Source organism: Dermacentor silvarum, chromosome 7, assembly GCF_013339745.2.
Source record: "Dermacentor silvarum isolate Dsil-2018 chromosome 7, BIME_Dsil_1.4, whole genome shotgun sequence".
NCBI lineage: Eukaryota > Metazoa > Arthropoda > Arachnida > Ixodida > Ixodidae > Dermacentor > Dermacentor silvarum.
In genome coordinates this window covers 70,901,931-70,925,755 of record NC_051160.1, presented here as the reverse complement: position 1 = coordinate 70,925,755, position 23,825 = coordinate 70,901,931, and the positions used below count along the sequence as shown (strand labels likewise).

The 23,825-nt window shown below is 46.9% G+C and overlaps 1 protein-coding gene across 1 annotated transcript; it reads left to right on the top strand.

Moving 5' to 3' along the window:
- Nucleotides 1-1,476: 1,476 nt before the first annotated feature.
- LOC119458189 (uncharacterized) lies at nucleotides 1,477-14,554 on the top strand. The gene is made up of 5 exons (XM_037720015.2): nucleotides 1,477-1,674; nucleotides 5,710-5,851; nucleotides 7,924-8,069; nucleotides 10,183-10,312; nucleotides 14,236-14,554. Exons 1-5 carry the CDS (start codon nucleotides 1,635-1,637, stop codon nucleotides 14,483-14,485), a joined length of 708 nt encoding a protein of 235 aa, XP_037575943.1. The 5' UTR covers nucleotides 1,477-1,634; the 3' UTR covers nucleotides 14,486-14,554.
- The last annotated feature ends 9,271 nt before the right edge of the window (nucleotides 14,555-23,825 follow it).

Sequence of the window (23,825 nt, the reverse complement as noted above, 5' to 3'; positions counted from 1 at the left end):
CTTCCACTAGGCTCTGTGTATTCGTGATGATCGTCCCACGATGACGCCATGGTACGTGGTTGGTTGAAGGCGTGCTGCGGGCCATCACGACGATGTAAGTCGTAGGTTGGTCGTTCCGGTGCTCGTGATCGAGGCGCATCGTCATGCCCCGTGGCATGAACGGACGCACACGTTGCGTCGTAAGGCAAATAGGCATCGCTGACGCGTGGTCTTGTCGCGGCGACAGCTTCACGTCGATCAAGTTCTTCGCGTACGATTTGTCGTATCGTTGACGCGAGATCGCAGGGTGGTATAGGACCGACGTCAACACTCGCAACGGTGGTGACGTTGGCGAGTCTACCAAACTTAGGTGTAATGCGCTTAGCCTTGAGAGTCTCAAACGTGCGACAATGTTTGATTACGTCGGCGACAGACTCCAAGGTGTCCTTTCCTATGAGGAAGTTGTAGACGTCCTCGGCAATCCCTTTCAGAAGATGTCCGACCTTGTCTTCTTCTTTCATGCGAGGGTCTACAGACTTGCACAATTTCAAGATTTCTTCAATGTAAATTGTGCAAGTCTCGCCTGGCACTTGAGCACGCTGCATCAAAGTCTGCTCAGAGCGCTTCTTCTTCAAAGATGGGTCCCCAAAGCAGCTCTTTACTTCATCCACGAAGTCTTCCCATGTGGCTAGAGTTTCTTCGTGGTTTTCAAACCACACGAGCGCCGTGCCTTCTAGAAACAATGGCACGTTGGTCAGCCGGGTGTCCGAATTCCAACGGTTGTATCGACTCACCCGACTGTAGTGGTTCAGCCACTCTTCAACGTCTTCTCCGACCTTTCCGGCGAAGGTCCGTGGCGCCATGTAATGTTGCCACGTTGCGCCAGACGAAGTCAGAGCGTTGTCACCGTTAGGAACCGTGTCCATTGGAAGCGGTGGTAGTCCGGCCAGGCGGCGGCTTCGGCGTATTTTCAGATGTTGCGCTTCCGTGGTCGTTCGTCCTGGACTTCTCTTCGTTACCCAGCACCTCCACCAATACTGTTACGGAGAGATGCGTTTATTAATGAAATGATGGATGCGAGAGGCCTAGGGACCGATGATGTCACAGTCCGAACTCACGTCGTCTTCCTTCACTTTCAATCGTCCTCCCGTATCGTAGCAATATTCTTCGTGTACAACAGTATAGCGCTGTGGCCTGTCGTCTCAGATAATTGTTTTTTCAACTGTTTTGTGCTGGCTATAGCTTATAATCACATTTTGATCTCCTGGCCCGGCGACTGCCACATAGTAGGATGTTTTTTTTTTTTTTTGTATCTGGGAGTTTCTGCGAGAGCTTTATTTTCCTGGTGAGAAGATGGGGCCTCGGCGTTTCACCTTCGAGTGGACAGGCTCTTCATAGCTATACGTGTGTTTACACGTGTAGAAAAAACAAGAAAAGAAAGAGAAACGCTGTAAGAACGACCTCCCGGGGATAGATAGTAGCGAGCCGCGTGATCTGAGGCTTATTGCAAGAGCTTGCACGTTCAGGATGCCGACAGCTGAAATCGCAATCGCCCGCTACCGTGACCACATACATAAACTGGCCGGTCTTCGCCGACGACGGAGCGTCGTTTTGAGAGGCTAGCGGGTTATATTTGCAGGTAGCGCCAATCGAAAATGGTCGGACGACGTGTTGTGATCAGCTTTCTTCTTGTGGGTAAGTGTACAGTCTACCCCCCTTGGTTGTGTTTTATTTGATTTCAGCGGTGCGTTTCTTATAAACTTACACGGGTGTGACTGTCGGAGAATAACGTATATCTAGTCATTCTGAGGGCTAGCGAAAGTACTTGAAGTTCACCGTATGCTTGGCTCGCGCGATACTTTTTACTCGGCAGTGTCTGTAACTGACTTGGCGAAAAAGGCTGTCGGTTTTGCAATCTTCTGTTTTCGTATGTTTTTGTATCAATGAGCACTTTGCTAAGTATACCTGAAGTGAGCATTCCGTTGATGTTCGGATTGATGGACTTTGATTATTTAAATATAACTTCACAAACTTAAGTATTTAATTGCCTGGACGGAATGTGTATTCTTTCGATATGAAGTCTTCCTGGGTCAAATATACGGGGAGAAAATACCAACAACAGGCTGCGTAGGCATACGGGCAAAATTTTGTGACCTTCTTCCAAGTCAAATCATTCTAGAACAATAATGATTCTGTAAAAGTTCACAGGACCCACGCGCGCTTGTTTCCCGCATACCACTTGGTTATGACATTACGCTGCTGAGCTCGAAGTCGAGGGTTCTATCGAGACTGCGGTGGCCTCACTTCAATGTTGGCGAAATGCGAAAACGCTTGTGTGCTTAAATTTATGTGTATGTTGAAAAACCATTAATGGTCAAAATTCTGGGTCTGGGTCGGTTGGTCGGTCTCTTTCGGTCACTGGTCGGGTTCTGGTCGAGTGACTCTTCGTGACTGTTAAAAAAAAGAAAAGAAGCGCGTCCAGCGGCAATCTGTGTAAGCTTCGCTTACACTGATTTCTACAGTGCGCAGGATCCGCATGCTTATTAGTAGGCATGTGATTGCAAGTGTAACTACTAAGACTGAAAGGTGAATCAGTCGTAAAAAAAGCTAAATGCATAATTTCCAGCCGGGTATTACATACTAAATTAATTACATTATTCCAAAAATATCAGCCAAGCATTGTCGTAACATGAGTACGAAATAGATCATGACAGACCCAGCTAGATAGAACAATTTGAACCGCCTTTGTATAATATGCTGAAATATCCCTAGATTGTTTTTTTTTTGTATCAATTGCAATACAGGATACAAACTATTGAGAATGATACACCATAACAAGGTGAAAGCCACATAAGGTATGGGTTTTCATGACGGCGAAGTAGAGTTGTGTGCCTGTAGTAGAGCATGTATTTTTCTTCACATTCGAGGAAACTTCAGAGAGCGCACTAATGGTTATCGGAACTCCCTATTATTTTCTAGCGTTCTGACGATCTGGAACAACATCCCACGTCCATCGAACTCTCGTCACCTTGGTTTAAGAACACACTAAATTATATATGGGGCCACACAGATAATTGAAATGTTTGTCAAGCTGACAGCTTTTGGCTAAATTTTTTACTCTTCCTTACTCTTTCACTCTGGTTTGCTGGCTTACGTGTGCTAGCGGGGGCTGATGCCGGTGGTTCCTGCGTATACAATGGGTACTGTTAACAGTGGTTGTGATTTTTTGCCCATTTGTAGATATATTAAGCACAATAAGAAATGTGCCTGTAGAGCGGCGGTAGCTGTAAGTAATTGCACAAGGGTTTCATACGCTTAACATTATATCTTTGAAAATACATGTTATGAGTGATCGAAATGCACTCTCGTGCAATATGCAGCACTCGCCGTTTGGCCGAGTGGTTACAAGAGATCCAAAAAGAATGGAGTGCGTGTTCAGTCTGTGATTGTTATTCAGATTCTCACCGTGGTCCTCTCGCACGAAGAAGACATCATCATCATCATCATCATAATCATCATCATCATCATCATCATCATCATCATCATCATCAGCCTAAATTTTATGTCCACTGCAGGACGAAGGCCTCTCCCTGCGATCTCCAATTACCCCTGTCTTGCGCTAGCCTATTCCAACTTGCGCCTGCAAATTTCCTAACCTCATCATCCCATCTGGTTTTCTGCCGACTTCGACTGCGCTTCCCTTCTCTTGGTATCCATTCTGTAACCTAATGGTCCACCGGTTATCCATTCTACGCATTACATGGTCTGCCCAGCTCCATTTCTTGCGCTTAATGTCTGTTAGAATATCGGCTATCGCCGTTTGTTCTCTGATCCACATCGCTCTCTTCCGGTCGCTTAACGTTAAGCCTAACATTTTTCGTTCCATCGCTCTTTGTGCGGTCCTTAACTTGTTCTCGAGCTTCTTTGTTAACCTCCAAGTTTCTGCCCCATATGTTAGCACCGGTAGAATGCAATGATTGTACACTTTTCTTTTCAATGAAAGTGGTAAGCTCCCAGTCAGGATTTGGCAACGCCTGCCGTATGCACTCCAACCCAATTTTATTCTTCTGTAAATTTCTTTCTCGTGATCAGGGACCCCTGTGAGTGATTGACCTAGGTAAACGTACTCTTTTACAGACTCTAGAGGCTGACTGGCGATCCTGAAGTCTTGTTCTCTTGCCAGGCTTATTGAACATTATCTTTGTCTTCTGCATATTCATCTTCAACCCAATTCTTGCACTTTCTTGATTAAGGTCCTCAATCATTTACTGTAATTCGTCTCCATTGTTGCTGAATAGGACAATGTCATCTGCAAATCGAAGGTTGCTGAGATATTCGCCGTTGATCCTCACTCCTAAGCCTTCCCAGTCTAAGAGCTTGAATACTTCGTCTAAGCATGCAGTGAATAGCATTGGAGAGATTGTGTCTCCTTTCCTGATCCCTTTCTTGATAGGTAACTTTCTACTTTTCTTGTGGAGAATCAAGGTAACTGTGGAATCCTTGTAGATGTTTGCTAAGATATTCACGTATGATTGCTGTGCTCCTTCATTACGCAATGCCTCTATGACTGCTGGTATCTCTACTGAATCAAATGCCTTATCATAATCTATGAAATCCATATAGAGAGGTTGACGAAGAAGACAGAGTGGGTTAAATGCGATAGTGTTGGGTGAAGCTGATTGCAGGCAAGTTGGGCAAAGGCAACATTACTGTGCTGTCCTTCAATTTAAACCCACCTACCTGGACTGCTTATCTCCCTACATGACAACGCATGTCAAGTGTAGCTTCTTCCCTGTGTATACTAAGCACAGGTACAGAAAAGTTGGCTTCACCAGCATGAGTACATATACAGAAAGACAAGAGAAAAAAGTTGCTGGCTGTACCGTAATCGAAAGTGGATGTAAGCATGAAATGGCTACCGGCAAAGCAGATTGGTGCAGCGACGCAGGCCGGATGGCTTACTGTGCCGAAATGAACCTGTTTTGAACTGCAACCTCGTTGCAAGTCTCGTCTCGGCCAAACAACCATCCGCGGCGTGCCGGCGCTGCCGATCTGGTCACGCAGCGTGGCGCCATCTCTCGAAGGAGGCGGCGCAGACCCCGCGCTGCGGAACTCACAGACCGCTGGCGTTGAAAATGCACCCAACGGTGCATTTTGTTAAGAATGTGTAAGTTGGGGTACGTGCCAGTCTGGATTAAGCGCCTGCTAACAGCCTCCTCCTTTATTAGTTCTTTATGGGGAGGGGAGTAGATCCGCCTGAGTCCCTTGTAGTAATTCAAGATGACCGCATAGTCGCACGGTACCGGGTATAGGCTCCTCCGGGGTAGGATCATGGAGTGGTCGGTCTGTTGTGTATCCTCGAGCCACCCCGTTACCTTCCAGTCCCATGTGACCCGGCGTCCATATTACGCTATGCCGGATGGGGGGGATTTCGTGTATTAAAGGGGTCGGTAGGATCTGGTGTGCCAAGGAGAATACCAAGCAAGTGTGGAGTTATGGGAGGAGCTGCTGGCCAGCGACAACCTTGACGATCAACTCGGTTTGATCGACAGGGCGTGCAGAGCGGCAACTGCCTGTGGCGCCCTGGACTGAGGGCAGCCACCTCCGCTTGAATGGTTCCCATGAACCAAGTGGGACCCACACCACACGCCCCATTTATTCCGTCAAATAAATATTTTTCTCCTCCTCAGTGGGTAATACTGACTGTCCCCTTGATCTTGATGTGCGCAGCCTTCGTCGCACAGGGCTCGGCTGCTCCCACGGATGATGAGTGCGACATCCACGCTTTGGACAATTGCGCCGCTGACCTGTTCGTGTTCTCCACCAGGAATACACTTCCGGAAACCGAAAGTGACCTGGCAACATTCTGCAAGTACGTGGCCGGTTTTGTCGAACTGTCGCGAGAGCAAAACATCGACAGACTGTGCTGTACGCTGTGTAAGTGGGATCATGAGCTTCCATCATTCATTAGGCAAAACCGCTGGCTCGTTCGCACTCATTTGTACACACAAATGGGGCATATCGCGGCGCATGTACTTCAATACCACGCTTGCATTCGTCCCTTGTCTGTTTTTTATGTAATAAATCTGAACGATACGTCGCCTTCAGCGATGCAGACGGAAGTAACGTATATTTCACTGGAACCGAAGAGTGGCGCCGTTCCTAATCATAACGACAAAACAGGGCACATGTAGTCCTTCACCATAACTCTGACAGAAGGCTACATAGACACCTAAGGTGTTTAAATAAGAAGTTAAAAGATAAGATAAAAAAAATTTGGAGGTCGCTTAAGCTTCGCTTTTAAGAGTGCAACGCGATAGCATTCAAAGATCCCTCGCTGCTTCCCGGTAACTGTGGCTTTTTTGTCCAACTTTGCCTCCGCGCGTGGTTGCCGAGCAGGCAAGCGCCATCTGAATGGTGTTTTTGCAAGGAAGAAACCGCGGCGCGGCGCAGTATGAATTGAAGAAATGCTGGAAAAAGGGTTTGTGTTTGAGTTTCGGCGTAAGACTTTATCGTATATCGTAAGACTTTATCGTTTTATCGTACATCCAAAACTACATTACGATGCTATGACGTGTGTAGGTTGTGGTTAAGTCATACTTTACGATGTTTTTGGAGGATTTTACTTTGAGAAATTCAATTTTGTTCACTAGCGCCTTGCGCTACGTGGAGGGCCCGCGCGGTCGGGGTGGTTCTGGATGATTATTTCCGCCAACGACGCTGGCGCGCCCTTGCCCACGCCGACGCCGACACCCACCGGCGCCGACGCCGGATTTTCGGCGACACGGAGCCCTTAACGCTATGGCGTTAAAAAACAAACGTTGACGAATGTGAAGTTGCAAGGTAGCGCTATCATTTCATCTAGGCACCGTCCATTTTGTTCTCGTGCTCTCCCGCCACTTCCCATGCGTGATTGGCTTACTGCGGACACGTGGCATTCCCGCGTGACCACACTGATCAATAGCGCCCCCGAATGGTTCTAAAGTTCTTCCACGTAGTATGGTTTACACCAACACACTTATGAACACGTCGCAGCTTTACTAGTAGGAATAATGATGTGCTGCACGGAATACAGTTTCAAAAGTAATGTTGATAATAAATGTAGCAGGACACAAATTAGAAGCTATTTGTTCTTGCACGCTCGTTCGAGGTATGGAATATTTTTCGGGGTGGTAACGGCACTGCTTGCAGGATGATATTAGAGAAAAATCGGCAGAGGGAAAAGAAAATTGGCGCTACCTTGAAACTTATCTAGGAACTTAATTGCATCGACATTTCGTTTGGTTCGGCGTCACCACGAACGGCTACAGTCTACAGATGCCACAATGGCCTGCCTGACAGTAGCAAGCATTCTAGCGATTCTTGTTAGTATATTAAACCAAAGTTTACCACGCGAATGATGCAGATGTGAAACCTGGAGCCGAATCCGTGATGCCATTTGCGTGATGGCATTTGTAGCTGTAAAGAAGAGCTATGTTCAGGTAGACGGCACTTTAAGTAACTAGGAGACGACTAACAAGTGTGCGCAATAGTACGAGCTAGAAAATAAAGTTTTCTTGCAGCGCAGGGAGGCGAGGGAAAGCGACACCGGCATGATGGGTGACCACACGCATGAGGACCGAGAAAGCAGATGAAGCCACATAACGGGATGGTCTACTCGAAGTGTCGAACTCCAAACGCGTGTTCTATTAGAAATCACATAAGGCTCCAGAATGGCTTGTTTTCACAACGTCCAGTTGTTGGAACACAGAGGAGCAGCTAGCACGGCCAAAGCCAGTCGAACATGCACATACTGAGCAGGCACATATACCACATTGTAAATGAATCTAGGCTAAAAAACGCTAGAAATATCCGCTGTTTATGGTAAACAAGCGTGTACCCGACAATTGTCTTTCACTTATCCTCTCTCTCTCTCTTTCTCTCGGGCGTTCCGATGACACGCAGGCTTCAATTAGATGCGGTGGCCTGCGGCCGCGCCTACATCGAGAAGTGCACTAGTGGCCCGGCTCGAGGTTGGAGCGACATCTTCCTGGACAACGTCAAAGGAGAGATCGAGAAACGCTGCAAAACGTCGTTCCGGTACCACAATGGTGAGCTAATTGAAAAAAAAAAGGAAATGTTTCGCCTATTATGTGACGCCCTGGTGCGATTGGTGGCGCATTATCCTAAGCAGTAAATCTAGATCGGTCTCGTCTCGTATCAGTTGTAGTAAACTTTCGCAGGTGTGTAAAAGAAGCGGATAGACACGACTTCTTCCTTCTTGTTCTTACTTTCAGTTTTAAATAGCAGGCTGCGTTTAAATTCTTTCAGCTCTATGCTGGTTGTATACGCTCAAAGCTAAACATTCGGCATATGTTTGTCTGGTTGGGGACGACTGAATGAGAGAGAAGTAAAAACTCCAACGATAACGCCGACACCGGATTTTCTGCGACACGGGGCCCTTAACGCTGTCGCATTAAAATTAGACGCCGATGACGTTGGCCGATGCTTTTAACGTCGTCGGCGTACCATGTTTGAGGAGGAGCCGGCGATAAATCCCTGTGTCAAGAAGGACGAGATTCCGTGACGGTGACAGGAAGGGGCGCCTGACGTCTGTGTGAGTAAAGCCTACGTTTAATAAGATAGGTTAAGGTGGAACCCGTTGATGTAAACATTGCTTATCATACCCAGGGAGTCCTCGTCTGCGACTCCAATCCCTTTACGCCATGTAGGTAAAGTCACAGCCTGGCAAGCCAAATGGAACAGTTTTTGTCGTGTTTACCTGAACGCCTGTACAAGAGACATGGTTACATGCAGCAGGAAGAATAGGCCTGCCCATAAGTTATTGCAACAAATCCGCTTCCTTGGAATTACGAACTCGGTGTTGTGTGGAACGACGTGCGCGGAGAATGCGCTTGCTACATATCGCGACGCGACGCGATTTTGGATATGTGCCAATGACCAATAAAGAAAAAAGAAAAAAAAGAAAAGGGCCGTCATACGGGGCATTCTAAGCTTGCCCTTTATGAGACAGACAGTGGTAATGAACGACGGCTACGACAGGCCTGCGCCAAACTCTGCCAGCGAGGGAGGTGCAGTGGGCTCATTGTCAAACGGAACGCGCGAGTCTAGAGCACTTGCGACGTCCCCCCCCCTCCCCCCCCCCCCGCCCCTTCCTGGAAGGTTTGTAATCAGCAGGTTTTGCAGCAGATCATCTGTTGTTGGTGACCCTGGACACCTTTACACACACCTGTGCGGTGCATTGATATAGCTTCAGCCAGAATTTGCTGCTAGAAGCACATTAGAGGCTTCCCGTTAACAGAGGATCGCACTGTAGGTGGCATGACGGTGGTAACACCTGCAGTCAGAAAATAAAAATTTGCAGATCCAAGCCCCATGATGGAGTATTACGCGAAGCCAAACTTAAGTGTTTCAGTTAAGTAAATGCTATATCACTGTCAACCCTTTGCACAGCGTGACAAGACACCAGGCGCACCTTTCGTTCTCTGCTGTACGTTTTACTCCAAATGATGTCAGAATTAGATCTTACGAAATGTACTTAAAACATTAAAACTCTCGTGGGTATTGGAATGCTTGAGGTGAAAAAAGCGCCGGTTATCTTTGACATGCGAAAGTGTGCACCGTTAATATACGTGAGAACATTGTAGAAAGGCATGGCACCTACTCAGTCGTTTCGACTATCTTGACAAACACATGGCTAGGGGTGGCATTCACGAAATCTTATTCATTTCTCATTGGAATGACCGACAACGCTTTTTGCAATGCCTGTCTTTGTGAGGAGACGCTGGAACACATTCTATGCGACTGTCCTGAATATATTGTTCCGAGACAGTCCCTGGCGTCCGTTCTAGCGCACCTTGACAATAGACCAATGTCAATTGAAACGATTCTCACGTGTCGTCGACAGAAGACATCGCAGCTGAAGGCGACGAAGGGACTACTTAGGTTTCTAAAAGAAACGAGCTTGGACAAGCGGCTGGGACAGTGATGTCGCGTACCATACAAGAGTGACGAACTGTGACTGACGATGAGTGTGCTGTGCTGTGCTCTCTCTCTCCTCCCCATCTTTCATTCCTCCTCATCCCACTCCCATGCGTAGGGTAGCAAACCGGTTGTGCTGAACTGGTTAACCTCCCTGCCATTCCTTCTCCACTCCTTCCTTCCTTCCTTGACAAACACACTTTTTTTTTTCTTTTTACGCAGAGTCAATAAAACATGCGCCTTGCCTGAATAAGGTGGGCTCTTTGTTAAACACCTGCATGAAGAACACCATCGTTGACCTGGACGTTGCCTCGCGGTTGCCGCAGGAACATCGGATTGCCGGCGCTTGCTGGTGAGTGCGTTTTATTGGCACATTGCATGCACGTAGGTAAACTCACCGTAAGGGGCGTGAGCTATGCGTGGTGTGTATTCCATAAAGCTACAGGGTCAGTGACCGCACCGGTGCACCCAGTCTCCGATACAAGAAAGGTGTCGGGTATTTGTTTTGTAGCGATAGCTACATTACGCCAGGTTTTCGCCTCTTCACCGTCGCCACACTTTGAGCCGTGGCCGCACTGTGACGTCACACCACGGCTCTCGATTCTCCAGCAACTCGGCTCGTCGCGGTCGCCACGCGGCCACCGCTCCTGTCATTGGGCGCTCCCTGCGCCCTCTGCATAATGTCACACCCCGCGCTCCGCAGCTGTGATAACCGGGAGTGTAGAAGGAGAGAGCGTGCCGAACGATTGGGCAAACGCCGTGAAAGCGATGCCGCTAGACGCCTAAGCGCAGCGGGAGGTCTGTAGCTATCGCTACTCGCGATTAGGTTTAACCAGAGATAAGCCACAGCCAATTTTTTTTAATCACAAATATTGATGTGCTTATACAATACATAGAAGGAATAAGTATACTAAGCACAGTTGTTGAATACAATTGTAATACAATATAGAACAAATCGGATATACGATATTTTAACTGTAACATGGTTAGGTAATAGATTAACTAAACTACCAAATGGTATAGCTAGGTTACGCAAAGAAACATCTCATTCATTCCATAGTTCGACAATTAAAGGGAAAAATTGTTACAGTCCAGGTATGATCTAAAGAACACAATATTTAATAACGGTTGCGTAGTCTAGTTGGCCGGACAGAAGGGTTTCAAAACTTGCTGTTGAGCGCACTATTTTGTTGCAGTAAGGAAGCGCGGTCAGAAGTACGTCGGCGCTTCAAAGAAGAAAGTGATGAGTGGGCAGGTAGCACTGTCGGTGAAAACTGACGGCCGTACCTGTGACAAACGAATTTAATTTCCTTTTTATGTACTGCTTCAAGTTTATCAATGTCCTGTGAAAAACGGGGTGACATGACAACGCAGGCATGTTGAAGAACTTGCATGGTGCACCTAGAGTTTCGTTTGCCAATAACTCGCCCTCGATAGTGGCATTCTTTAATGTAAGCGTAGCCAAGTTTTCCTTTTTTTCGCACATATTGGTTCGACGTGGTTCTTCCAATTCAGGTTAGACGTAAGCGGCGCTTCCAGTGTGCTTCGCACTGAGCGAATCAATGAATGAATCAATGAGTGAATAAATAAATAAATCACGCAATCAATCAACTGAACATATTAGAAACAAGAATGTAAGACCTCACCGAAGAGTAGACCTTATTCTTCAGTGGAGAGGAAACGGCGCCCGTCACTTGCCCCATATTTACACACGTAACGAGAAGGTAAGAAATGTGGAATGAAGGAAAAACGGGACGATGTCGTCCCAAGAGCGCAAGTAGAAGACAAAGACGAAAATCGAGCAAGCACAGGATCCGGATTAGGATCCGGATTGGTGCATGAAGAGCAGTTAGATGGGAAAGGAGTATAAAATACGCTGCTTTTGGAGTCTACGGACACTACATACTGAATGAGCCGATTACACCGCGGCGGCTAGGCACCGGCACTAGTCACTGTTGGTGGCCGCGTCTCTGTCGCCGTGCAGCCATGCTACCTGAGGCAGCTGTGCCTCTACCAGAGTCCTTTGGTTACCCTGAGCACAGGGGTAAGTTCGCATACCTGGTAGGCGTTCACTGTTCTTGCACTATGTACCGTCGGCATCCCCCCAAAAAGTACGCTGGGTGTTTCTGCGAGGACTGCCAAACATCTTAAAGCGCAGCTCAAAGGCGCCCGTTTCTGCGGCTAGCGTCGGCGTTAGTCTCTCGTAACCGAGCGAACGAACACAGCGAAGGATGAAAGCGAACGCTGAGCGCAGCGGGAGATGAAAGACGGCGACAGCGAAGCGAGCGCGAGGAGGAAAGTGGAGGAGAAGGGTGCAGCGGAACCACAAGACGGAAAGCGGAGGAGGAGGGTACGGCGAAAGCCTTCAGAAGAAAAGCGTAGTGCCACTCATGACGGGCTTTGCCGCGAGCATGGCTACGAGATGGCGCTAGAGTAGCGCGCGTCGTCGCGTGCCGCGTCGCGACACAAAGGGCACTGCCTTGCTATTTGAGTCTCGAGCCGGTTGCCTAAGGACGAAAACATATCGGAACAAATATTCGGAACTAGATGAGACATGTGTGTGCTGCGGTAAAGATCCGGAAACCACTCAGCACATCCTGATGGAATGCGACGGGTTCCACCCAGCGAGAGCCGTAGGCAACGTGCAACTCCCAGAAGCGCTTGGGTTTAAAGTGGAAGGAAACATGAACAGATCAGCCGCAGAGATCAGCAAGAGACGATTAGAGTACTGGTGGAAAAAAAGCAGGGAAAAGATGGATACGACCTGATCTCTTAAAATCATAGGCAGCGGCACAAGGTAACTTTTTGAAAAAGAAAAATAATAATGAGAGGTATACAAAAATGCTAGATAAAGAACATGTATGGTATACCTGATTAAATCAAGCAGGCTAGGTGACTATTTGTCGCCGCCCCGTTTCAAAGGGGATGCCAATAAATCATCATCATCATCATCGTCTGTATGGAAAGAAAGCGCTGCATGAGCTGAGGTCTGTCTGCTGCGGCGGCTGTGAATCGCGCCCACGCGTCACCCACGCGCACCACCTCTCGCGACCTCCCGATTACCGAGGCAGTCGCGCCATACTTCGCTCTGTCTGCAACGTGCCGCACGAGACATATTGTCCGCGCCAGCCAACATATCGCTAAATGAAAACACATATAGAGCTGCGCTGAAATTTCGCATTAGGGAGTATCGTATACGTTGGTGAATATTTTTAAAGCTCACCCGTGGCAGGTAGCATGGTTGTAATCCTTGAGCTGGATTAGTCAAAGAGGCGGACATTATTTGCACGAGCGACGGAATAGCAAAAACGAATAATAAAAAAAGTTCACTAATTAAGTTTGTAACTGATTACCTCAAGTCACATATTGCAATTTGCACATTGTATCCGGGGAAATTCCAAAGCAAGCCTCTTTTAAAGAAATCTACAGATGGCACCATATTCGAGATATGCGCCAGCAAACTTGCAGTAAAAATGCCACGTCGTTCCATTTGTCTTTGCGTTTTTAGCAGAACGCTTTTTTTTTTTTGTCTTGAAGGTGCAAAAGTAACTGAACCGCCAATGTATTTTTTCACAATTTTCAAGAACATCTCGAAACTGGTGTCATACTGAGAAATCGTTCCAAGTTGATTCGTCTCGCGAACACCCCGGCTACAATTGACAACTTCCAATATGTGCTGTAAGATAATTACTTAAAAGCATCATTATAAAATTTTAATAATTAAACAGATATGCATTTTGATTTCACGTGGCACTGTTGCTAAGACGATCGATCCCCAAGGTACTCAAAGCACATCTCCGATTAGCGGGACGTGACCAGGGCGCACGTATTTTAGCACGTCCTGTTCTGTCCTTTTCTAAACTGACTGCTGAATAGAGATCGAGTTAGAATATTTCTCAGCCGATTCATTTCACTGTGCTCCGCAGTAAAAAAAAAAGGAATAACTAATAATGAACGCAAACAAAAATAAGATAGAAAAAGTAATAATGAAGATAATCAGATAGAGATACGCGCAAGTAACTTCCAGTAATAGGTGAACATCTTAAAATACGTTTCGGTAGACAGAAGGTTAGATCAACGCTTGTAAGAAGTGACGTAATGTAAGAAGGAAGTGACGTGTTTATGTTATGCTGCTGTCAACTGAACTTGAACTTTGAACCAACGAATCATGATAGTGCTATAGTGGATACGCTCAAAAGAGATGCATCAGCGCGACGTGACACAAGTTTTCTTGCATCCCAATTTGCCGGGTGCCTTCAAAGTTCGCATTCGCAGCAAGTACAACAAGCTGGCCCGGTGCGTGCGCAAGGCGGTGGAGCCCACATGCCCGACGGAGGCGCTCGTGTTCATCGAGGACGTGCTGAGTCGCTACGACTTTTACCTGCTGGGTGACGTGTGCGCGAGTTACGGGCCGGGCGACAAGTGCAACGGCATCCAGTACGACGACAAACCCGGCGACGCCAGCCTGCGCTCCGTGCTCACGCCGCTCATCAGAATTTTCGCTGCTCTGTATGTTTACCGCTGACTGCGCGTTGCATCTGCGACCAGAATGGAGGTGAATAAATCGAACTCATCGTCGTGAACAATGACGCCGTAGACTAGAATCTTCCTCACTGTAATCGAGAAGTTGCATATACAGGGCGATCATTTAAAGCTTTTATGGAATTTTTAGAACTAGCCCGTTGCAGATAATGTAATTCTAGTCATTGAGGCTGATTATTCGGAGAGGCGGACGTTACTTGCACGAGAAATCGAAACATTAAAAATTCACGAATTATTTTTTGAATATTGACTTTACGGCACACACTGCAATTAACGAATTGTAGCCGGTGAGTTTGCAAGGTGTCCACTTTGAACGAATTTCCCTAGTGACGCCAGTTTGGATATATGCGCCATCTAACTCACCGTGAAAATGCACTGTTGTTCTACTTACCTTTTCAGCAAAACGCTTTTTTGTCTATTCAAGCGCAAAAGTAACAGGAACGCCCATGTATTTCGTTCCACACTTTGGGAAATATGTCGGAACTGGTCTCATCCTGGAAGTTAATTTCAAGTGGATATGTCTAGCAGGCTCACCGGCTACAATTCGTAAATCGCAATATGGTCGTAAAGTAATTACTTAAGACGTTATTAGTGAATTTGATGAATTAGTTGAACATGTCTTGATTTTTCGGGCTAGTAATGTCCGCCTCTTCGAATAAACAAGCTCAAGGACAAGAATTATGCGGAATGCCGCGGTATTTTTTAAAATTCCATAAAACTTAAGAAATGATCACCCTCTATAGCATGTAAACAAAAGGGACAGCGTAGGTAAACACACTCGTCGCAATAAGAGGTGTCTAATGCGTTCACCATGTCACTGTTCGCCGATTTCACCAATAACCTTTGCTATTTAACTTTCGAAAACTTGGCCACAGTTGTTGCGCCTGTTAATGTTGCCCTTTACGAAAATCAACAACAGTAGAGCTCGTAAAAGTTTTTTTGTTATTATTGTTGTTATTGCTTACACAAAACGGCACTGCAGAGCTTCCTCATTTTCGTGACGTCACACTCTGCAGGTCTTTTCTACAGACAACCGGTATGTAGGGACAAAAATAAACGACTTGGTTGGCATTTCTTCTCCCTGTTCAACGCTTTCAACAACAGCCTTTGTCAATTAGAAATTAATTAATTGGGGGATCAGGTGGCGAGGCTGAATGAATGGGCTTCCCGGCGAGTTCATTTAACTTCTATATTGGGTAAGGCGCTACGAATGATGAAAATTGATTGAAGAAAACAAAAAAAGCATATGGACATGAAAAAAGAAAAGGAAAACGAGAAAAGCGGTAGTGCAGGCGCAATATGTCACGCAAGCGTAAGGTTGAAATAAAAAAATTGTATATGCAGATCCATTGCGCACCTTGAAATCTATGTGAAACGAAGCTTTCGTGAAGCGGGTAATGAAATGGCATTAATTTGCCAAGTTTATTCCGGCGTCTGTGGCACAAAGGAAACTGTCGCGCCCGCATGGGCTATGACACCCAGGTAGGTTACTTGTACGCCCAGGTACTTTATATTGTCTACATGCGGAAGCAAGTGATTTTGATACAGAAGTGAAATGGAAACCGATCGATGCGAACGATATGCAAGAGCACTTTTGTTAATGTTAAGGACCAATTAAGGGCAGCTAATTCAGCTGGACCAGAAGTACATATAAATACTCTTGCAATTTTTAGTAGAGCTTGTGGATAACTTTAGCGGAATTGAAGAATGAAACATCATTCCACAGAGCACTGAGCAACCACTGAGAAATCACGGCTAACACGCCGTGGTTGCTCAGTGGCTGTGGTGTTGGGCTGCTGAGCACGAGGTCGCGGGATCGAATCCCAGCCACGGCGGCCGCATTTCGATGGGGGCTATATGCGAGAACACACGTGTACTTAGATTTAGGTGCATGTTAAAGAACCCCAGGTGGTCGAAGTTATCCGGAGTCTCGTACTACGGCGCGCCTCATAATCAAATCGTGGTTTTGGCACGTAAAACCCCATAATTTAATTTTGTTTAAACATAGTCATACTACCTAAATGGACAAACAGTGTCACGCGCATACAAGCAAAAATAAGCACACTCACTTGACGACCGTGCACACTCGCTGTGAAAACGCTGGAGTGAGGAAGCGCGGCCGCAACAGCGAGCGAATTGACCTTCGTACTGCCTCTCGCTTTAACTCGAACTAAGCGGCGAGAACACAGCGCACATGAAGCTATCAGCACTGGACGCTGAATATCGTTAAACGCTCAAAATATCCGGTTTGATTCCACGAGGCTGGGCAAAGCATTGACTAGATTTACTCACATGAATGATCGGAGTATTGGATGTGAACTGTCACGGAAGTAGAACAACCGACATACTAATGTCGCAAAAAGAGATGCCATTAAGCCAAGCCCACCTGTACATACAGGTTGTGTTGCCACACAAAAGTGCCAAATTTCTATGGAAACGTTGAATATATGTCCTGGCACAATTAAGAATCTGCAGTACATAGTGTATCTTTGTAGTCGAGAGCAGATTACATGCCGTTACTGTTCTTTATATAGAAAGGTGATGTGTACAAAATAATCAGTAAAACGCTGGAGTGCTGGTGCTGTATCTCGCCAAAATTGTGCACTTAGCTTATACATGTCTAAGTGAACACCAAGGTACTTCGGTGGCCCACATGTCTATTCAATACCAGCAGAATGACTTGGCCTAAAACACCACAGACCAAATCAATGAGACAAGCTCTTAGATCGATTTCACTGGAAATCATAAGGCCTTTCAGAAATTGTTCAGTCAGTGATTGTACTTTGCAGATGCTGGGTTGGCCAGTGCAGAAAAAGGCAAGATCATCTGCGCAAGCCAATACCTTAGCTTCGCTGCACAAGTTGATAAAACCCCGAATGTTTCTACATTGAAGAATGATAATGCAGAATTGCTCAAGCTAAAGAGAAAAGAGAAGTGGGACAACTGTAAAACAAGGATGTCCCTTATACACTGAAGTCTAATTCAAGCTGGCGGCTTTCTGACATATGTTTGGACACGTATTGCGCCATGTTCAATTGCCGTCGCAATGCTTTTTTTTCCGGATCTCGGCTTGTTAGGACATTTTTGTGCTACCATTCTGGGCAAATTGTGCACAAAACTTGGCTCTCTGACAAATGCCGCTAAAAGCGCCTTTCTTGTCAAAACTGCGGGTTATTGGTGTGTTCATCAGAGAGGATGGTGTGGACAGTGACGTGCAGCGCTCGCGTCCTCTACAGCGTGCTGTCGCAGCCGTTTACCCCCTGCACACATCTGCAGTGCAGGACGTGCGTACTGCAGTGCTGATACTATTCATGGCTCTGTCTTCAAATACATCACTGCTCATATTTTCATGTGAGGGCCCCTCCACGTCCCATATTGGCTACCAACGCCAGAGCTGCAGCAGACGATCCGCATTCACAGGCTGGAAGTGGCCCATTGGTTTGAAGAAACGTCTGCATTTATGCATTTGTGTACTTAATTGTAAGGGTACACAAATGATTAAGCATGCGTATAGTTATAAGCTTGATGTAGCCACATGTTTCAAGCATTCCCGATGACGTTGCGTGGGTAGCCAATCGGGATGATCACCCGAGTGACATCACTCTCCCCCGCTACGCAATGTGTGAAGGAGCGGCTGAAAACGCAGGGGAGCGGCGCCACTGCGACCGGTAGTGATGCACATTTTTAAAACCTTATAATAAAGTACACACTTCACGCGGAACGCCCAAATGTGTCTCTTAATGATCAGAAGGACCTACCCTACCGACTCAGTGCGTTTGTTCGCAATCGTCAAAATCGTTTCAGGGTGCGTTTAACTTTGCTTGAGATCTTTGCCGTGTTCGCAGTACGAATATTGTTATTGATTTACGATAGGCACATGATCACTGCAGCAACCTTGTCGCAAAGTTATAAGAGAAAGTTTCGGAAACGATTCTGAAATTATTCAACGACGCAACTTGGATTGATTGTAGATAGATGAACTCCCAGAAAACTGGACAAGCCGGCGCTTGCCGAGCCCTATATATAATCCGTTAGAGAATAACTGTTGCCCCTTTAGTCGGACATTAGTACAGGTTTATGCGTCTCGCAATTCATTATCGCTCCATCAGTTAGCGTGCCGAATATGTGTGCGTAGTTGCAAAGCACGTGCGTCATTGTCACAGATTAACGTAGCACTGTGCAGATGCAGGAAATGGTTTCCAAACGTGCGCAGTCTCGCTAGCAGCAGACACTCAAAAAAACCAAAGCGCTAAATCGTGAACGAAGCAGTAGTTACCGCATAAAGCCGGTGCACAAGGTGAACTGCGAGCAGGAAACTAGGTAGTTGAGATGCATCTATTAGAGGTATCGCGACGTCCTTAAGCACTCCACTGCCGTGTTTTCGGAAGGAATACATTACGGGAGCGCGCTGTTTTCAAGTTCATCGTTCGTCGGCAGGCTAATGTTCGTGTCGATGATTGTTGATTTGTATCAGGCACACGTGGACGCTGACAAGGAAAAAAACAAGCACGGAGTCCTTGCAGCTGAGCCGAGATATCAACTTAGAGCGAAAGTAAGTCAAAGGCCTCGACAGATGCGATACACAGATAGTGCTACGGCTCGTCGGAGGTCACCGGAAGCTGCAAGAAATGGGGTAACAGAGTTTAGGCCATAGACCACTTTCTTTGGCCGTGTTGGCAAGCGTAACACATAACGGCAACTCTCAATACTTAGAAGGCACTGCACTATGACCTTCTACTAGAGAAAAGGGGTGTTGCCTCAGTTTCATAATATCCATTACACTTATTCCTAGGAACTAGGATAGAAAACCACGTGTTCCGCTAAACTCTTTGTCGTAGTAAAGCCGGCGAGTTCACCAGTCGGCCATAGCCAAGTTACAGTCATTTAAGGAGTCAAGACGAGATAATTTAACAATACTGGTCATTATTCGAGGGGGCAATTTTTTTGAATTCAGCGAGCAGTGACGTAAGTTTGAATGCCTTGTGGTGGGTCTGTGGCTATGTCTTCCAGCATTTGGATGAATTTTATGTTCAGAAACGCTCGTGTATTCGGGGTCATAGGTGCACTGTCAGAAACTCTAGGTGGTATAATTATTCCCAAGCCCTCCGATATAGAGTCTTGCTTTGAAAAGCGAAACACAATCATTAAACAAACTAGTAATACAAGTGTTAACGTACACTGCCTTTGTTTCGGCTGTGCCAGTAATTACTGTTACAAGAAAATCTCATAAAACTGCTCCCGAACTCACACAGTCAGATCCTACATTTATTTTACTGGGACATCCTCAGCATTGCTGTAGCAGTGAACAAAAAATAGATGTTACGAACTTTGACGGAGCGTTATGTTGCCTCACTCGACACCACATCTGAGATGGCTCGCGGAACAACTAATGAAGATAAAAGACAACACCTCCGAAAAAGCATTTCCGTTTTCTTGCGCACTCGTGGGCAGCATAGCAAACATGCTTCTAAATCGAAAACAAAAAAGAAAGAGAAGAGCACAGGGCTCCGTCTCGCAAACTGGCTAAATTTCACACTAATTTTGCATTAACAATCAGTATGAGTGCATCTTGGAACTCAAGATTAACGCATGAATTTCACGAAACGCAAAGTAATGTTGAACGCTACTTGACACAAGCGCGAAATCGCCCACTGTTATCTGAGGTAGCGTATATGCGTGTCTCAGAAAGGGGGAAAATGCATTCTGGCAAGTCATGCATTTATATGCCGACATTGACAACTCTTCGGACAAAATGTTGATGTGATATCCTTGTAAGACTGGCTACACAGAATATCTTAAGCGGTAAAGGCGGCACACAGCGCGACGTGAAGGGTATACAACTCTCAAGTGCGTCGAGCGCTTGTACCAAATTTATCGGGTGTGCGGAATGCTTAGCGCCGTCTCCGTTCCGATTGCGCCAAAGACCTCCGAGCAAGGATGGCGTTGATTATTTAGACGGCGTCGCCATGTCGCACGCGCCCTTAAGGTGCTGCTCAAGGTCCACGCCTTTGTGCCTTTAGCACCGGGCAATGTCGTTTCGTGCGCAACACGCATTTGCGTGGACCGCGGAGGCCGAGTAAATAATCTTCACCATGTTTATTTATTAAAGCAATCCACTGGGCCGCGTATTTCAAAGACGCCTGTCGCGCACGTGGCTCCAGACGCTCCGTAGAAATTACGTGGTTGTTGACGACCGACGAGGAAGTATACATGAAGCTGCAATTCACACGGCTGCAATTACACGTCGTACGTGGCAACTCCGCGAGTCGCCTGAGTCGTCAGTTGTCATAAACGTCGTAGCGAATGCCCTCAAGGTGTTGCCCTCAGCGTGAACGAGGGAGAAGAAGCCGCATTGGGAATCCACAAAGGCATTCACGTGACATTCCTGCTACTATCCTATGCACGTGCCGTAGCGCTCGTAAACGAGTGACGTCACTGACCATTTCATGGCCACTGAAAGAGAGGAACACATGCGCTTTGCGTGAACCTCAATCGTTACTTACGATGCTTGCCGTAAACAGCCTGGCAGTGTCTGAATGAAAGGCGAATTCTCACTATAAATATCTCGTTTTTTTTTTTTGACATGACGTCATAGTACTCAGTAACACGGCTATATCGCAAGTGCCAGAACAGAAATCAGCTAGAACAGCGCGACTAAAACAAGGACGCAAAGAGATACACATACCACAGAACGAGCGCATGCTGTTTGCAAACATGCGCTCTTTGAGCTTAATTCGTTTTGCAGGCGTTGCCTATAGGACAGCTAGGCTGCATCTTGCAAAACCGAGGAATAAGGCATTATATATATGTAGCTGCAGCATTGACCGAACCGATGTGCCCCGTGACTTTCCGTCGAGAAATTTGACGAGGTGTGTTATTGTCGTTAGCCTCATCGTTAGGTATGAAACGTGAACTCAAGGGATTACAAGCTCAAGCCCTAAGGACGTGCCTCGGTCTTCCGAAGTGTGCGTCTACAGCGGCAACGATTGTAATAGTGTGAGATCACCCGATATCAATACATGGCCACCGACGCTCTCAGGGCGCACATTCGGCACGTTTCCCGACTTCTTTCTCACTATCTTGCTTCTTTACTTACAGAAAGGCCACACATAACATTTAGTCGTATAATTGCGGCCAATCATATCTTGTTGCCATCGAACTGAGGATGCCTGCAGTAAGGCCATCATCACCTTTGTGGTGCTTGTATCAAACAGAAATACGCCTCACCATCGCGGAAATCCCGAAGAAAGCTAAGGTGCCGTCGTTTGCCCTGAAACACGCCACATTAGGACTATTACATGAGGTGCACATTGGCCGCGTACATGTTGACATCGATGACTCAGCCACTCCTTCAAGTTCACTGCCGCGGTTGTGACCCTAACAAGATCCGTCAAAATACAGCTAAAAACATCACGTGTATCATCAATGACAGCTGCTGAAATGGTAGGCCTTAATGCGGCTCGTCATTTCATTCAGGAGAAACCACCCCATCCATGGTCCATCTTCTGTCTTCTGTGATTCCAAGGCAGCCCTCCAGAGTTTGCTCTCAGTAGTGCGTCCTGGATCACATGAGCAGCTCGTCGCAGAGATCACTCAAGTTGACGGAGGACACGATACAATATGTCAATGGTTTGGCCGAGTCATTATGGTATACATGGTAATGACCAAGCGGACGCAGCGGCTCGATCTGCCCATGACGGCATCAAGTGCGTTGCCATCTCTCTTTCGAGAGCTGACGCAGCGAAAAAGCATTCCGCGCCGGCGCGTAACATTACATTGGTTCAATGGAACCCACCCGACTTCACAAGTGCACACCTTCATACCCTGCATTCTAATTTACAGCTCCGTATTCCGTCCGACCTTCCACGACGTGACTGCACCCTTCTAATCGGTCTATGGCTTAGAGTAGCATTTTCAAATACGTACTCCTTTCTGATCGGAATGGCCAATAACCCACTTTGTGACTTCTGCCACGGCCGCTATGTAGCGGCCGTGCTTCTGCGGGTGCAGCGAAATGATCGCGCACCCTCTTTACGAGTTCCCTTGCTTCAACCTGCAAGTAGCAGCCCTTTAGCCACGATAGACCAACCAAGGGACCACTCAAGGAAAACAACATTCTCGGAAACTGGTCTACACGAACACCAGCGCGAGCCGCTGTGAAGGCACTGCTGCGTTATTCAAGAGAAACTGGACTGTGTGATCAAGTTGCGACTATACACTGTGTGACGCACAATGTATTAGTGGGACATTGACGCTATGTAACACTATGTGACACCTTCACAGACTGTGTCAGCGCCCACAGAAACAGTTCTGTATTGCGTGTATGTATTTGTGTGCCTGTTTTTCTTTTTTGTTTCTATTATTGTCTACTCATCTATCGCGTCCTTTTCCCCCTCCCTCGGTACAGGGTAGCCAACCGGAGATAATATCCGGTAAACCTCCGTGTCCTTCCTTTGACTTTCTCTCTCTCGATCTCTCTTCGTTATTGCGCCTATTTATTTGTTTGCATTCCTAACTGTGCCAGGAAAACACAGATGCACGTTTGTGTGCATCTGAATAGTCTTTGTATCCAATTCCTGTTTCTTTCTTTTTTTTTTTGGGAGGGGGGGAGGGGGTGTAGCACAGGTCGAGAGCGAGTGGACCCGCGAAACCTGGATTCCACTAAATCATCCGTCCTCTCTCGTGCGCTGTTTTCGGACACTGTTCCCTTCTTATCTAATTCATATTCTGAAGAAAACCTGCCTAAGTGATAGAGAGCGAGACGGTCATACAACAACCGGCATGCGACTGTGCCTATTTAGGGCGAAGAGAATTAAAATATTCTAGGGAAAAAAGGGCGGGGAGATGTGCTAGTGCACCTGATTATTATAATATATTTACCGGTAAGATGACGGCGAAAACTTCAGGCCTTCCAATGCCATGAAGTGAACCTTGGTTAGAGCTTCCCGAGAAGGCCAATTTAGGAGAGGCATCGAAATAATAAATCCTGCAGGCACGCCTCCGTTTCGGAGGGCAGGGCATAGGACCCGAGATGCCTCGTATCGCCGGCGGAGCATGATGCCGTTACAAACACGCCGGACTCCTGCACGTTTCTGAACGGCCACAAAAGCACGCCCCGATCTGATGACATGTAGCGGATGAGCTTCCAATTGGCGGACCCCGTAGCGGACCCGGGGTCCTCTACGGGGTCCGCTACGGGCAAGACCTTGCAAGACTGAATACATGCGCCAACGTTGCGTAAGATGTTGCGACTCTTCCAGGCAAGGGCATTTACCGAGCGCAGGGGGCAGGTTTCAGTGGCAATGGTTTTCACCTTCGACGCG

Bases quoted from the DNA above. Each gene is read 5' to 3' on its own strand.
- LOC119458189 (XM_037720015.2), top strand. From the start codon at position 1,635: ATGGTCGGACGACGTGTTGTGATCAGCTTTCTTCTTGTGG. The intron at 1,675-5,709 runs GTAAGTGTACAG...TGATGTGCGCAG, and splicing joins GATCAGCTTTCTTCTTGTGG to CCTTCGTCGCACAGGGCTCG. The intron at 5,852-7,923 runs GTACGTGGCCGG...GATGACACGCAG, and splicing joins GACCTGGCAACATTCTGCAA to GCTTCAATTAGATGCGGTGG.